This window comes from Cinclus cinclus, chromosome 12 (assembly GCF_963662255.1).
Source record: "Cinclus cinclus chromosome 12, bCinCin1.1, whole genome shotgun sequence".
NCBI classification, from domain to species: Eukaryota; Metazoa; Chordata; class Aves; order Passeriformes; family Cinclidae; genus Cinclus; species Cinclus cinclus.
The window spans coordinates 16,570,723-16,587,793 of NC_085057.1; the positions used below are offsets into that span (position 1 = coordinate 16,570,723).

At 40.6% G+C, this 17,071-nt stretch overlaps 1 protein-coding gene across 1 annotated transcript in view; it reads left to right on the plus strand.

Annotated features, from left to right (window-relative positions):
- The window catches only part of DOCK3 (dedicator of cytokinesis 3), a 105,123-nt gene that overhangs the window by 56,526 nt on the left and 31,526 nt on the right, over positions 1-17,071 (plus strand). The window contains exons 16-27 of the mRNA XM_062500450.1: positions 782-974; positions 1,908-2,035; positions 3,002-3,148; positions 5,146-5,244; positions 7,341-7,435; positions 8,911-8,986; positions 9,866-9,966; positions 10,230-10,288; positions 11,676-11,824; positions 14,126-14,211; positions 15,948-15,974; positions 16,097-16,192. Of these exons, the coding sequence (XP_062356434.1) occupies positions 782-974; positions 1,908-2,035; positions 3,002-3,148; positions 5,146-5,244; positions 7,341-7,435; positions 8,911-8,986; positions 9,866-9,966; positions 10,230-10,288; positions 11,676-11,824; positions 14,126-14,211; positions 15,948-15,974; positions 16,097-16,192 (1,256 nt within the window). The remainder of the gene's footprint in view (positions 1-781; positions 975-1,907; positions 2,036-3,001; positions 3,149-5,145; positions 5,245-7,340; positions 7,436-8,910; positions 8,987-9,865; positions 9,967-10,229; positions 10,289-11,675; positions 11,825-14,125; positions 14,212-15,947; positions 15,975-16,096; positions 16,193-17,071) is intronic.

Below are 17,071 nucleotides of genomic sequence, written 5' to 3' on the forward strand. Positions count from 1 at the left end.
GAATTTTAAAACATTAGAGGTGGTGGCAGTTGTTTGATAGCATACCAAGTGTGCAGAACTTGAGCATAGGGTGATGCGTGGAATTTTCTACTCTTGTGAAAAAAAATAATTGAAAAATAGGAAATAAGACATGAAGAGGTTTTTGTTGTTGTGCTAACATTATTTCTGCACTTTAAGAAGCACTTTCAAGGATAGCTCCAGCTTTCTGGAAATACCTGTTACTGCAAGAATCACATGCACACTCGCATGATGCGATGCCTCTTTCACGTGGGCTCACACCCCACCCCTGCTGCAGAAATCCTGGAGTGTCACATGGCAGAGCTGGTTAAGGGTCTGTCAGCAGGTTCTTCACTTCAGAATATTTTCTGAAGAGTTTTAACTATCTTAGGTAGTTGCTTAATACAAACAATTAGTATAGAACTCTCTCATCAGAAGCAAGTGTTGTACTAACTGAAAAAAGTAAATCAACAAAAATGGACTATCTTCTGTTCTCTGATATTTCAATTTTTTTTCTGTTTCATAAGCTATATCCTAAAATACAGCTTTTTGAAGCTGTATCTATATGCACAACTTGTCCTATTGCAGAAGCACTCGATTTTCCTGTGCTACCCGTGACTCGTTCACTCTGAGCTCCAGGTACCACCAGCCACGACCACCAGCCATAGCTCAGTCTGTAGTACTTTGTGCAGACCCTTCACTCAGTGTTGCTGTTGTTCCCACCGAGCTGCACCGAGCCGCGGGTCGGGACGCGCAGGTGCTGAGCTCCCTCCTGTACCCGCAGGCCGCCCTGCTCAACTCGTTCCCTGCCATCTTCGACGAGCTGCTGCAGATGTTCACGGTGCAGGAGGTGGCGGAGTTCGTGCGGGGCACGCTGGGCAGCATGCCCAGCACGGTGCACATCGGCCAGTCCATGGACGTGGTGAAGCTCCAGTCCATCGCCCGCACGGTCGACAGCCGCCTCTTCTCCTTCTCAGGTGAGCCAGGGCTCAGGCCTGCTGCTCCAGCTCGGGTGCCTGTGCAGTGGCTTTGTTGTAAATCCTTCCCTGCCGAATGCCAATCGCGTTGGTAATTATTTCCCTTGGCAGCATCGTTGAGAAATCTATTCATTCGCTGGGTTGGTTGGAGCAGGGTGCTAATAAAGCCAGCCTTGTGGGTTTGATTCCCCTTTCCACAAGGGTTTTCACTTCAGAGCTGGACTCCATTGATCCAAGGATTCCACTCCTGGTGTGTCCCAACTCAGAATATTCTGTAGCTCTGTTAACTCTGTTCAGCAGAAATACTTAAGTTTCGCTATGGTAGGAAATGCTTATAAATCCAACATAGATAAATTGTAATTACTAAAGGTTGATAAACATACATGAAAAAATCCAGACAATTATTTAAACTGCCAAATCTCACTTTAGACTTTGCATTGCTTTTCTCATGGACAGGAAGAAAACTTCCTTCCTAGCCAGCTTATGCCTGAGAAACAGGGCAGATAATGGTGTGAGGAACCCACCACATTCCTTTAAAATATCTTTAATCTTTATGCTGTAACTTCAGTATTTCTTTAGCTCAACACTTTAGTAACTCTTTAATTCTTGAAATTTTACTTAAATACATTTATATTATTGCTTACATATACTTTAAAAACAGAACTTTAAGAACTCAGTGGAAAATGGGTGAAGACTGAGTGCATTTCATACATAAATATCTGAATGAAAGAAATCATGAAGGTAAAGTAGAAGATAGAAAACTCCATAGGGTTTCTCTTTCCTGTAGTGAGGACATCAAGTTAGTGCACTTAAATTATTGTAGTCAGTACAAGGTGAGAATGATAACACCACAGAATTTTGTTGCAACCACCCACTGCAGTTGTTTATAAATATTTTCTTTCCTTGCACTTGAAATGCTTTTCCTTCATTCAGAGTCCCGGCGCATCCTGCTGCCTGTAGTCCTTCACCACATTCACCTTCACCTACGACAGCAGAAGGAGCTGCTTATCTGTTCTGGGATCCTCAGTAGTATCTTCTCCATAATCAAGACCAGTTCTTTGGTAAATCTGCTACATGATTTTAATTTTTTATTTTCACCACTGATGGAGTAAAATGAAGAGTGAGACATTTCTTATAGGTTAAGACAGGTTTTTCAAAGAACCTTTTAAAAACAAGGATGTGCTATCAGCAGGAGAACATCTGAAATGAGGGTCTGGCTCTGTGTGTGACTCAGAGCATCCTGATTACACAGTGTGCTTGCAGTTAGGAGGGGGGAATTGCATACACCCTCACCAGCTTTGACACTGTTTGGTTTTCTTCAGGCAAGCTTAGAACTTAGATGTCAGTAGAGTTTAAAAGTTCTACACAGCTCAAGGACTCAGAGTTCTCCAAGAGACAGTAACTAGCACTTTGTGGTTCACATTAAAATAATACTCTAAAATTATCTAATCTGTGAAATCCCACTTCTGGAAATTGCTGCTGAGTTTCAACACCCAGCTTTGATGGTCATAATACTCTTATCTCAAATGGTAACTAGATCATGTAAAGCAATGCTCACAAACAGGGGTGGTGAAATTTCCCCACCTGACTAAAGTAGGAAGCTCATGTTGCTAAATATAATTCATACCAATGTGTATTTCCAATTACAAGTCATGGTTCTGTGAGAAAGGAATGAAATGAAAGGTATCATGGAAATAAGTTAAAATAATACTGCCATGGAGTAAAGGTTCCTGAATATAATCTGCTCCTGTTGTGTTCTAGGCCTTTGATTATAGACTAACCTTTATGGCTGTGACCCTGCATGTTTCCATCAGAGACTGTCAAGGTAACACACACACACACACACACACACACACTGACAGAACAACAGGACCTGGTACCAATGAGGAATTTAATTGTACTTCTTTGAACCTGTTATGGAGCCCTCTGTCCCAGTGAGCCTGTGGTATGGCTGACTCAGCAGAACTGCCTTCACCTGTTCCACCTCTCCAGTTTCTAACTGTCTGTCTGCTCACCTCTTGCTGTAGGAGGGAGATGTCGTGGAGGAGGTTGAGATGATGGTGGAGAGCCTCCTGGACGTGCTGTTACAAACTCTGCTCACAATCATGAGTAAATCGCAGTCTCAGGAGGCGGTAAGAGGGCAGCGCTGCCCGCAGTGCACAGCAGAAATCACTGTTAGTAACTAACAATCAGTTTCTATTTCCTGCTTCTCTAACCTCTGGTTCAGTCCCTCACCACCACTGGCACCTCATCATCATCTCTGCTGCATGAATGCCCAGGGCTTTGTCTCTTTCCCTTAATAAGCCACAAACCCATTCCTTCCTCTCTGCATTAGTGAGGGCTGCAGGAAGCAGTGGAGTTCAGGAAGCTTTAGTGGATTTCCAGGATATTTTCTTGTTTGGCTTTGCAGCTGGGATTTGAGAGTTATTGCTTAAGACTTGAGGTAGTGGGGAGCTGCCTTGGGGCTTCACCCCTAAGGTGATATCACCAAGGGCTATAATGAGTTTCAGGCTGTGATCCCCAAAACTGAGGATATGAACGTGCCCTGTGGTTAAATCCCTTTGCTTAACACCCTGGAGAGCTTCTGTGCAGGGCCATTGATTTTTTAATGCAAATGAAACACAACATACCTTTTCAAAAGAAATTAAGAAATGCTAAGTGAACTGTTGAGCTTGCTGGGAGAAGCCACCACTTTACCCAGGCTGCCAGCCTTAGCCACAGGGAAGAAATTTTTCTTTGACATGTAGTAGAAGAGAAGAAAAAGACTAAAATTTTGCTGTTCAGCCTTCTTCTTTCCTGGATTTCTGCCCTTTTCTATTCTAGCCTATTTTAACCTATTTTTGTTTGTTGGAGTCTCTAATGCAGCTTTTGCACAATGTAGGATGTTAAACTGCTGTTCAGAACATCCTTTTTTTAGATTTGTTTTTTTAGCAAATGGCTTAAACCTCAGCGGTGCTGCTGGGGGAAGATGTGCACTAAGGTGCACTTCTCACACAAGAGAGAAAGTTGGATCTTTCCCTGTTAACTTAATGAGATGTTCTTTGAGAGATGACAAGAAAGGCACTGGCTTGCAAATGTCCAGTAATATCTCAGTTTCATTTTACTGCTGCCATTTGACTTACTGCTGTTTACCACATGCCAGCCCACACAGAAGAGCACATCTTTCTTCCTAGTGAAGTTCAGCCCTGAAAAGTTTATTGCAACAACCCGTGACAAAGCTTCTGGGTAGATGCTTGAGCCATTTAGAAAAACAATAAAATGAAAGGCACAGTCCCTTGTATTTGCTCCTCAATTTACATTCCACAGCACAGTGACATGTAGAGTCTTATCAGATATGGCTTGGATTTGTGCATTTTCCAAATCAGTTTCTTTGTTGCAGAAAAAAATAGTGTTGTGCAAGGGACTGGCAGTCAACAGACCCAGTCCTGATGTTTTTGGCACCCCTTTGGTTGTTCTCTTGGGCAGATTGCTTAACTTCTTTGTGCTTTGCTTTCAGATTTGTAAAATGGGGGAGCTCCTCTTTGGAAAACACTTTGGGATGCTGTGGTAACTGGTTAGGGTGCATCTACTTTGCAGAATTACAGAAATTGTAGCTCATGTAGTTTATCCAGACTGCTCAGGAAATTTGACTGCAGTCCTGTCAGAACTGGAGCTTTGACAGCACAGAACTTGGTGAACACTAATAAATCATATATTTACAAACTTCCAGACACCTTCTGCAGCCCAGCCTGATCCCAAGCTGTCACTGCTTTACTGATCAGAATCACTTAGTTCAAATAATTGCTGGTCTGTTGGCATGAGCTGCAGTCACACCTCTGACAGACACTGTATATTAAGCACATGGAAGAGGTATTGTCAAAACCTGCATGCTTGGAGGGTGATTTGTTAATGTCTGTATTAATAATTTTAAATTATTTTTTATTAGACTACAACTTTGATTAAAGATCTTGAAAACTGGCACCTGTGGAGGAGCCTCCTGAAGGTGTATCCTGTATGAACAGTAACTCAGGAACTGTTAACCTGCAGTAATTTCAATCTCTGTGCATGCCAGCTGTCCCATAGGCATCGGGGCCATTTCAGACCCCTCCCTTTATACCTTCCCCCGGGTTAAGCTTTGTATCTATGAAATTTCAGGTTGTCTGAGTGAAAGAGTTTCTCATTTGGTCAACAGGGAGAATATGTCTCCTGCCTTTTGTCTTTGCTCCGTCAGATGTCAGACACTCACTTCCAGCACTTACTGGACAACTTCCAAAGCAAGGATGAACTGAAGGTACAAAAGGATGTGATTTTTGTAGGGTGATTCTCTCAGAATGGGGGAGCAGAGGGGATTCCCTCCAGCATCACTTGCCCTGTTAATCATTCCCATCTGCTGACACTCTGTTCAGGGGCCTTCCTTTCACTTTTAGAATCATTGGTGTAGTGTTACAGAAACACATTTAAGACCACAGGGCACTAAATTATGACAACAAATAAAGTCCCATGATAGATGTCATTGGATATAAAGGATATTGTAATTGCTACATATAAAACAGAGGCAGAGGAACAGGGGTTTTTTTAATCCTGTGAATTTTTTTTTAATCCTGTGAATGTGAAGTCAGTTGCTGTATAGCATTTTACTGCATGTTCAGTATGTATTGGAACTTTCTTGCAAAGGGTATTGATTTTATGCCAGAAGAGAATTTCAAGCCTTTTGGGGGTTACAAACATCTCTAGCAGATTAAATCTTTTCTAGGAAAGCTGTAACCTTACCACTCAACTTGCTGCATGCTTTGTGAACATCAGCTTAAATTAGGGCTCTCCATGAACAGCAGAGCTTGGTGAGAGGCACAGACCTCTGACATTTTGAAATGGCACATCTCACACCAGCAGAACTTCTTACCCCCACTTCGATGGGGAAGAGGAGTATCTCCAGCAACAGCCTGTTTAAAAGACAGACTAATCCTATAAATAAAGACAAGCTTTTATAGAAAACTATTTTTTTTTAGAATGGCACTCAAATATGCACAATAAGAACAATGTAATGGGGCAGGAACTTCTGTTACCTTAACAAATGAAATGGAGAAGCAGTGAGAAGTCCTTTCTGGATAGACTTTTAGCTTTTGAATATTTTGTATGCATATAGAGAAGCTCAATAAATCAGAGAGATGAATTTGAGATGATAAAATTCTTATCTTTAGGTTGCAGGGTTCTATGTATTTCAGGTTGATAGTTATCTGAGATTGCTGCTTTCAGATTGCTCACAGGAAAATGATTGGGTAAATTAATTCATAATACATTTTAATAGATATTTTAAAAGCCATCTAAACTATATTTCTTATGTCAGACTTGTGGAAAGGTTATTGAACTAAAATTTGTCTTTATGCCCAAAAGAACTGTTGTATCCCTGATAATCTGAGTATGTGTTCCAAGAGTACCACAAAGGCTGAAGATTTTATATATTACTCTTTTTCTCCCATCAAATATGTCTGTTAAAATATTTCCATTACTTTTTTTTTTCCTGGCATGGAAAGGCATTTTATTACCACTGTTACACTTCGGGCAAAATGAGGCCAAAAGTCAAGAAGCTTCTAATGCTTTACTCCAAGCTCAGTTACACCAAGATATTAATCACACACCCTCCATTAAGGCATAATGGTAGTATGGTTTTGAAGAATCCCTGCTTTGCCAATTTCTCTGCTATTTTGATTTTGTCTGGAAGGAAAACAAAACAACAAAATCATAGTTTGCAAGGCCAGCAGCTTGTCACATTTTATCTTTGCTGTTGTTCTCTAGAGACATTGAGGTCCAGGTAATCAAAAACCAGAAATGTCTTCAGGTTTGTGGATTTTTTTTTTGGAAAGCAAACATTCAGCTGAATGTGTCTAAGAGGTCTTTGCTGCTGTGTGTTGCCACAAAAGGGGTTTTCTGTTACTATTTTAGAAAGCCTGTGTAGGAGTTTTATTGGGCTTGGGGGTGTGGTTAGTTCTCAAATTGTGACGTAAGTCCAAAGAAATTTGGACAGATCACTTAATAAAATGAATGCATTAAAAAGTGATTATGAGTCCAGTATATTTGAAAATAGCTGCAAATTGACACTGGAACTCTGGGTGGTAATATGAGAAGTCAGATACAATTACGCACGTAGGGAAGATTTTCATCTCCTTGTAGAAGTGAAGATTTTAAAGAAGCTGGAAGTTGTATATGAGATGCAAACAGAAGGAATAGAGCCATATTCCAGTGTATGTTGCTTCCATGTTTCCAGGTGAATGGCCTTGCAACACAAAGCTCAAGTAGAGCACACTTAGCTTCATTATCTGTCTTACAATCAAGAAAATAGATTCACCTGCAACTGCTGCTGATTCTTACTTATTTTCCCCTGTGTGACAGGAGTTCCTCCTGAAGATTTTCTGTGTGTTTCGGAACCTGATGAAGATGAGTGTCTTTCCTCGAGACTGGATGGTGATGAGGTTGCTCACCAGCAAGTAAGTAGAGGAGCAGGTGTAAAGTGTTGCCATTCTGGGGCAGTTGAAGCCTGGGGGCAGTGTTTTTCCTCAGACTGAGATGTGAGGATCAAGGCAGGAATCCTGGAGTGCTGGTCCTCATTCTGTTGTTGTTGTAACACCCTGGGTTTGTTCAACTCCACCAGTACTCTCAGAGCCAGGAGTTCCCAGCAGAGCTGAAGGAGCTGCCCTGAGGGGCTCAGCAGCTCCAGCACACAGGGCAAGCCCAGCTCCCCACACCAGTGGGTGTTGATGAGCCTCTCACTCCCTTGCCAGGGAATCCCTGCACTTAACATCTGGTTTTTCCCATGAACATCGCTCTTTAGCCAACCCAGGAGAGGCACTGGGGTATTTTGGAACAGGGGGAGCAGACCCCAGCCATGACACCAAAGCATTACACAGAGCTCTCTCTCAATTCAGTTGCCATCTGCCATTTTAATGCTCTGTTTTATCTCAGTTTTCTTGCTTCTGCTGGTTTAATTACTGTGCTCTTTGGATAGGCAGCAGTGTTGAGCACAGGGTGGCTGGAATTATTCACTGGTTTCCTTAGCTAAACTAGCTGTGGAATTCCCACTGGCTGAATGACAGCTGGAGCATTCCCACTCTGAGGAAACCCCATGGAAATGCTCCTGAAGGCTGCTTGCTCAGCTGAGCTGAATGCTCTGTGAATCCCCCCTGCTAATGAGAAGTGAAAGAAGTGGATTTCAGTAACTCAAGCGTAAAGATTCAAAGAAGTTCTGTAAGGAAAAAAGAAATCCACCTGAGATAGGAGCTCCCTCAGATGCTGCAGGTTACCTGTTCCCTTAGGCATAATTTTGCCACAAAGCTTTAGACAGTTACACTTAGCAGTGCTATTGGAGTACTGCTTGTGAATTAGAGATGTGCTCTTCTTTTGATACTGTCTACATGCCATTTATTAATTCCTGAATCTGTCATGTGCCTTAATTGCCTTTCACTAAGGTGGATGAGGCCACCAACAAAAAATAACAGAGAATCAAAAATTGGCAAAATACTCACAAATATCTTGAGTTGAACGAGAGTGAGATAGAGAACCATTGCATAGACAAGAACAAGGACAGCTTTTTTTTTTTTTTTTTTTTTCCTTATTCTCCTCTGGGGAAAATTCTTTCTGCTTAGAACAGGGGGAAAAGAAGTGTATTATTCCATTTCCCTGGTGGTCATATGGCCCAGCCATGCAAAATAGACAGGATTTTAAAGGCTCCTGTGTAAATTCTAAAACTTACAATAATAGTGAAAGTTCACAATGCTGTATTAATTAGTACAAATTGTTCATTAAAGCATAGAATGGTGACTTCTATGTAAATATCCCAGAGATTACACAAAGAATGCTATTCTCTGTACGTGTAGTAAAACCAGCACCACCAACCACTGCAATAACTTGTATTCCAGATTCAAATGTTCTGTTTTTGTTTTCTCTTCTTTGTTTTTGGCTGCAGTATCATAGTTACAACAGTTCAGTACTTGTCTTCTGCCCTGCATAAGAATTTCACAGAAACGGACTTCGATTTTAAAGTAAGAATTGATTCAGAAAATGTTCTGACATCTTTTCAACCCAGCAGTAACAAAGGAACAGGAGCTGCCCTCTGCATTAGCTGATGATATTTGCAGCATTTATTAGAGTGTCTGTCAGGAAGATGACCTAACTGATAAAGGACAGGAATGGAGTCTGCTGTGGAATTGATGGGAAGTAGAACAGATACAGTGTGAGATCAAATCAGAAAAATTCAGGTCCTCATATAGGAAACGAGTAATTCCATAAGCATGGGGCTAATGGAGCATGCTGTCTTGCAGACTGATGGGTAATGCAATGTAAACCCAGGCAGTGCTTTTCCTGAAGCTGGGGAATTCATTAACTGCTCCCAGAGGTTTCTCTGGCTGATGACACAAAACCTGGAGGAATACAATCCTAGGGAGTGTTGTCCCTTGTCTGGTGTAGTTGGAAATGGGCAGCAAGTTCAGTGTTAGTAAGGAAGAGCTGTCAGACATGCACCTGGGGACAAGTGCACACACCAAGCTGGCAAAAACCTCATCTCTCTGGGAAAACAGACCAATTTACAGGGGTCTCATTCATGATATAATTTGATCTCTTTGGATTTTTGACAGATAAAATCTGTTCAACCTGCAGAAAAACAATTTACAAGTTTGCTGATGCCACCAACTTTATTCATTCTTGAGCTCTGGTGTAAAGAGGAAAACCCAGTGGCTTAATTTCAGTTCCTACCAGGGTTTAAAGAATCCATATGTACCCTTAAGAGTTAATTTGTATCTCCATAGTAAGAGACATATTGATGAAGTTACCCCTTGATTAGGAAAAGGAGTCTGTTTCTTTTTCCACTTCTTTAAAACTTACTCTTGGAGAGTAATGTTATAAAATTCCTTCCCTTGTCACAGGTGTGGAACTCTTATTTCAGCCTGGCAGTTTTGTTTATCAACCAGCCCAGTCTCCAACTGGAAAATGCCACGCCACCTAAGAGAAAGAAGATTCTGGATAAGTAAGGATATGTTTTGTTGGGTTCCCACCTCAAAAAGGAGCCTTATTTTCCTACCATAATTCTCTGTGATTTATTATGAAACCTGGGATGTAAAAATGCCTGGGAAATGATTAACTAGATCTCCCAATACAACATCCAGTGATTAGTCACATTGTTTGATATTCTTACACTGACATAAATCTGAATTGAATTTTTTTATTTTTTCATATCACTGTCTTGCAAGCTTTTGTCCCCTGGGCAGCTATGACTCTGTTCTCTCTCAGGTATGGTGATATGAGAGTGATGATGGCCTATGAGCTCTTCAGCATGTGGCAGAACCTGGGTAAGCCTCTCTCTCTCACACCTGACAACCAAAGCCAAAGGAAAACCCCATTTCTGTCAGATTTTAAAATTTTTTAAATGTTTTGTGGCATCACAGAATCCTTTGTTTCTCTGAAGAGAAGCATTTCTCCCACCAAAGCTCTCTTCTGCACTGTATTCTATAGGAAAATAACAAAATGTTTACTGATAGAGATCACAAATGCAAGGATATGAGAAGGGATGAGTCATTAAGAGAGCAAAAGAATGACACAAGTCAGATTGGATAACTTAATAATGTGGCTGCAAAATATTCACCAAGCCAAATACAAACATTTTATATGTAGGAATATAGGTAGGAGTTGCTATTTAAAAGCACAAAGACTGCAAATGTACCATGCTGATAATCAGGGAGCTACCTGTAAAATGCTACAGTAAAGGAGATTTTGTAATCTTTGAGAAAATATGTAAGAAACTGGAGTAAGAGAAGAGGGAACCCTATTACTGTCACAGTGTTTTCCCAAAGTGCACTTGATTCTAGATTAGTTTGCCCAGTCCTGCTTTCTACATCTAAAAGAAACAACAAAACACAAAAAAAATAGAAACCCAAGACAAGCTGGACAAAGTTCAGACAGCAGTCGGGAAGAAGTAAGAAAACTGAATAAGCCTGATTTGTCTTGCACAGCTAAAATGATACAGCCAGCACTGGTCACAGTTCAAAGGATCTGTGTGGAGAATAGAAGGCCCTCCAAGGTAACAGAGATCCAATACCCAGAAAATTATGCTGGACAAACTCAACTGAGAAGTGAGAAGCCAGTTTTAGATGTGCAGATGCAGACATTTATCACTGGATGCTGTTCCAGATTAGGCTTTGTTGAGTTTCTCTCTGCACAATGCAGCACCTTGGCTCAGAAGAGATTGTCAGCCAAGTGCCTCAGGTCCCTCCTGGAGCAGATCCACTTGCTGCCAGTCAGGGGCAGTTAGGAAATCGAGACAGCAGTGGGGACCAAGAGCTCTGTAGTTCCTTGAAATCTAAACGTGTTCTATTAAGTACCATTGTTCTCACAGCCCTTTCAAAATCTTGGTAAATTAGAAGTACCCCAGTCTCTTTTCCTCCAGTTAATGTGTTCTGGTTTGGTTACTTCTGACAGTTTGAATTCCTTTGCACGTAAAATGCACTGACAGTTTTTGCTGAAGGCTTTTACAGTGAAATCAAAAATGCTCTTAGAGACTTTACAAGAAAGGGTGTAAAACAAATACTGATTTTTCATTCCTTTTCAGTAAAAGAACGTTTGCCTTTGTAATGTTCATGCTTACTACAGTGTAAATGTCATTATTGCAAGGGTTCCCTATTTTCTCAGTGACAGATAGCAAAGGTTTATATTTAACTACAATTGTTTTGTGTTGTGCAGGTGAGCACAAGATTCACTTTATTCCGGGAATGATTGGCCCCTTTCTGGGTGTTACACTTGTTCCACAACCAGAAGTCCGGAATATCATGATCCCAATCTTCCATGACATGATGGACTGGGAGCAGAGAAAGAATGGCAACTTCAAACAGGTCAGGGCATTTCCCAAGCTTTCCTTTTCTACATCTGTCTGTCTGCAGTGTCCAGCTGGAAGCAAGGAATTTGCATTTGTTGAGCTGTTTCTGACTGTGAAGATATCATGTAAATATATATAAAATAGAAAATTCAAGACCTAATTCCCAAAACTACCACAACACCCCCAAGATTGTTTAACCAGTGCAAACTGCATTTCCTGTGAACATGTGGAAGAGGAGGGATGTGCTCAGCACGTCACAGATGGGGATAAGAATTTTGTGGGTGCTGGGCTATCCCTGCTCCCTGTGGTTTCACTTACATTATTAGTCAGCCATTAAATGGGACAGACTGAGAACCAAAAATGAGGATGAAAAGGTTTAGCCAGTCTTTGTGAAAACAGTGCTCCCTGCTTCTCTGTCTTCAATTTGCAGCTAGGAAGTGGTATTGTATAATTAAATCATTATACTCTGCCTTGAAACAGACTTTGTAGCTGTTTTTATTTTCAGAAATTGCAGCAGCTCTCTGGGAAGGGTTAAGTCCAACAAGAGCTCTGCAGTTTCCACCTGCTGTGAGCCCTGATTGCAAATCAGGGAGAGAAATCTTCATCATTCTGTTTCCCAGTTGTGGTCAGAGAATTGCTTAGATTTTCCACTGCAAACCAGATCCCTGAAGTGCAGGGCATTGCTAATAAAGGCTGGGTTTGGTCTGGATCCTTGGATGACAGTGTTTCATTGTCATTGTGCTGGGGCAATACTGGGGGCCAGTGTCTGCAGAGCAGTGCTCTGAAGGAGTATATCACCATTAAATCATCATAATTCATGTGATTAATTATTTGCACGGTCATTAAAACGCCAGATCTAATCTGTCATTTCAGGAGAATAGCAGACCTTTCCCCTAACCTGATCTATTAAAAGCTGTGTGGAAGAGTATTACCAGGAGCTTGCTTTTCTTACTCTTCAACTCCCATGATTGCTACAATTGCTATTTTTTATTATTATTATTATTATTATTATTATTATTATTATTATTATTATTATTGCAATAGCATTTTGATCATAGTCCTCTTTCCACTTGTTTTAGCATAACCATAGAACAGTCTTTCTCTGGAACTTGTAGTAATAAGCACCTACTGTCACCTTCGAGTTTCTGGGCCTATTTATATTTTCTGTATCAAGATGAACTCTCCATAATCTTCATTTAATTTGTATACTCACTAATGTATTTTAAACTACAGCTCAAATAATTTCTTAAATTACCTGTGTAGCAAATTTCCACACTGTTTTATGAAGCATATATTGTAACTTTCTAAGGTTAAAGATGAAATAATCATCTGTATTAGTGATTAAATAAATAGTTAAATACCCCACAAGATAATAAACCTCATTAACATCATGTGCTGGAACCGGGGAGTAATTTGCTTTCCTATATATATATAGGATAATGCTGGATAGCTGGACACAGGCATTACTGATTTCTGTTGTCACTGTAGATCACAAACAAAGGGAGGGTTTGTTTTTTTTTTTTTAATTCTAAGCTTCTCTTCACTTTTTGAATATTCAGTTGTTTGTCACAAAATATAAAAACTCTGAAAACTCATTTTCAAGCCTTTTTAAAATTTTCTTCAGCAGTTCATGTTTTAATAAGGTTGTTTTTTCAGCAAGGCTGAATAACAATACAGTCAGATTCAGGGATGAAATCAGATCTCCCTTTAATGATTTCAGCAGCAAGAGCACCAAGTCCATTTGTGTGCCACTGGCTGATTTGCTTTTCTTTCCCATCGTTACTTCCTTTGCAATTTGGCAATGTAATGAAGCTCAAACTATGCTTGTCTTTAAATAAAAATAAGCCATATTTCTGCAAACAGTTTCAGCCTTTAGGAGTCTCTTTCTTCACTAGTAGTGAAACTGTCTTCTGCAAGATTTCTGACTACATGAAACTGTTTTGTTTAATGTTACAGACATCAATTTCTGCACTTGAATCAATTTTATGAGAATATCTGATATCACACTTGATATTTAGGGTAGCAATTAATATGTATTTAAAATCTTTCTAAGAGAAACATAATGATGCTGGTGTGGCCCTTTATATAAGTGAAAGAAAAAACCAAAGTGTCATATAATCATAGAGAGGCTTAAAAAGTGGGGTTTAATGCAAATAATCTTCCACTATAAAGATTGATGCCTGGGTGATTGCAAATCAATTCCCAGAGCAGAGCAGTGGTGCTGGATGTTCTGTTGCAGTTCAGGATGCAGTTTGCCTGGTGTCCTGGTTCCCTGGCAGTGTGTCTGAGTGCTGGATTTGGTCACTTCTTCCTGCAGGTGGAGGCTGAGCTGATCGATAAGCTGGACAGCCTGGTGTCCGAAGGAAAAGGTGATGAGAACTACAGGGAACTCTTCAGCCTGCTGTAAGCTTTGCCACTTCATGCTCCTCGTGTTGTGCAGGGCCATTGGAAGAGTCAGGCACTGGTCTGTGCAGCCACAGATCCTTGGGGAGGCAGGAAAGGCCTTCCTGGCAAGATTCCCTGGAATGGCTCAGTGAAGTAGTGCTGCAAGTAATATAGAGACCTAAATTCTTCTTTGCCTTCTCTCTGTGACATCTAATAAAAGGCTGCACAGGCTATCATCCTCCTGTCAAAAACTCATTTGCTGGAGGATCCAGGGCCCTTCTCTTTCTGTAACAGTGAGTGAGATCCTGGCCTCAGGATTTAGAGACACACTGCACTATCTACAGAGTCAAGCCTTGTTAGACCAAAGGAGATTCTCCTCGGTGTTTTCCTTTCTCTCCTTCTGTTTTTGAAAGCCATGTTTTGGTTGGTGCAACAGTTGCCCATTTCTTCCTCCAGAGTCCATTGTGACACTGCATTTCCACATCTTTCACACCAACCATTTATACTCAGAAGGATAAACTTGAAGATTTTATGCCTGACTTTACACTTAAATACCTTTGATTATTGATGTCTCCAAATTTCATTTTGAGTGTTCCTAGTTTATTTCAGAAGGAATAGACAGATAATTTTATGTGGCCTCCAGTAGCACACCAGCTGTTTGAGACATAAACCTTTGTTTTGCTGGAACCAATAATTCTCTTTCTGAATTTGCAATTGCATATACATTCATTGCAAGCTAGATAAGCCTGCCTATCCCATGTGCTTATCCTCAGGAAGTATGGAAATGTATTCAGTTTGGATTTGTGTACATTCAACCTTGGAAAGTCTTGGATCTTATGTGTAAAGATAAACTAAGTCTATTTCAGGGATAAAGGAAAGGAAATATCTATTCTTTTTTTAATCCACATGGCAAGAGGACTAGTGTGCCTTTGCAGCAATTGAAGACATTCATTACCTGAAATGTTAAGAATTCAAGGGCTGTAGTTTTTACTCATTTTTAGATGTTAGTGATTGGACACATTACCAAGAAACAGCCTGGAATTCCAGCAACCAGTTAGTTTATATTTGCCACTGAGTTGTCTGAGAACAACATGAGGAAACAGCTGAGGGAAAAAAAAATCCACAAATTAGTTAATGCTGTGTGAAAAAAATAGTTGACCTTGAATTCTACTGTCTCAACTATACTGCTGAAAAGGGAATTGGGTCCCTCAGCTGCAAATATCCCAGTACTGAAGAGTTTGCCTCTTTGGAGAATGTGATACCCAACAGAATTTATTTTCTAGAAGTGGCAAATTCCTTGACTGGAAATCCAGTTTCAGGGAAACTAGCATGTAAATTAGCTTTCTTTCTTCACTTCTTACAATGTTCATTGTTCTCATTCCAGCCTTCTCTCTTCCTTCACAACTGTGTGAGATGGGTGCTCACTGTACTGTCTATGCTAGACAGGAACAGATTGCTTTTATTTCCAGTTTAAATACAACGTGATTCAGGGTGGGTTGGTTGGTTGCTGATTAGAGATGAAAATTTATAGAGGGATGAGCAAAGAAGAAATATTTGCAGTAGAAATACTTGGACTCCTTTTCAGTTTCTGACTGCTGCTAGCAGTATTTAAGCTACAGGTAATCATGTGGGAAACAAGTATTGCCATAAGTGTTGCTCTTTTTAATATCTGTTAAATGGCAATGTGAGGATATTTTCCCTTCTCCTGTCAATTCTGTAATTTCCTTATCTTTACCTCATGCTGCCTGGAGTAGAACCCAACTCTTTGGGCCTTATCCCAGGTAAGATGCTAATTCTTCTGGGATTTGTTTTATGAGGGAGAACCCAAGTTGCCTGTATCAGCCTGCATGCACTGTACCCCTTCCCTGGAAGCCTCAGCTGCTGTCTTTCCATCTCCAAACAGTTTGCTGGAGAAGATTGAGCAGGAAACTTGGCGGGAGACTGGAATCTCGTTTGTCACATCCGTCACTCGTCTCATGGAGCGTCTGCTCGACTACAGGTATCTGGCACCAGCAATAACATGTTCTAAGCATGAGAAGTTTGTCAAGACGTGGTACCAAATTCCTACAGGGAATATTTTTATTGACTATCAAGCTGCATAGATGCAAGCCTATCTATGGTGCTGGGCTCTGAGCAAACATCCCAGATCTTTATCTCCAGAGTCCTTATTCTCATTCTTGTGTGCTCGTTCCTGATAGTTTTGTACTGAGGTTTATTCAGGTTGCTAAAACGTTAATTCCTTCTATCACTGAAATGATCTCACCTAATTGAGCAAAATAGATGTTAAATGCAAAAGTGATCCCCAAAGCCTCACTGAACCAAGGTGTGCTGAATGCCTCACCCAGGCCTGCAGGCTGGAAAATTTCTGTCTGGGAACTCTGACACATCAGCTGGTGGCTCATGAGCAATATTTCACTATAAATTAGGCAGCCTTCATTTAGTTTTAAACTGAAGTTTGCAGGACTGTTGTGTCAATGCAGCTGAGCTTTGACTTCGTTAGAAGGAAATATTTTAACTTCAGATTTATATATACACACACACACTCAGAGGTTTTTTCTTTTTAATAATAGACAATTTGAACCTATATAGAACTGCCCCAGATATTTCTATCTTTAGCCTACTGACAAGAGTTCAAATAGTTTTTTCTTCTGCTGCTGCTCATTAGAGGTGAAACCCTCTGACTAGGCTGGGTGTTCTGCAGTCCCAAATCCTTTTCTGTGCTTTTCAGTTTGCTCTTTTTTGTTATCCCTACCACCTTGATCCAATCTCCAGGGCTTTTTTTTCCTGGCAGCAACTGCTCTACAACTACTGTGCACAACCAGGTATTGGAGACATATTTAAAGGGAATGCAGGGGAGCTACTTGGGTTTTTTATGGGG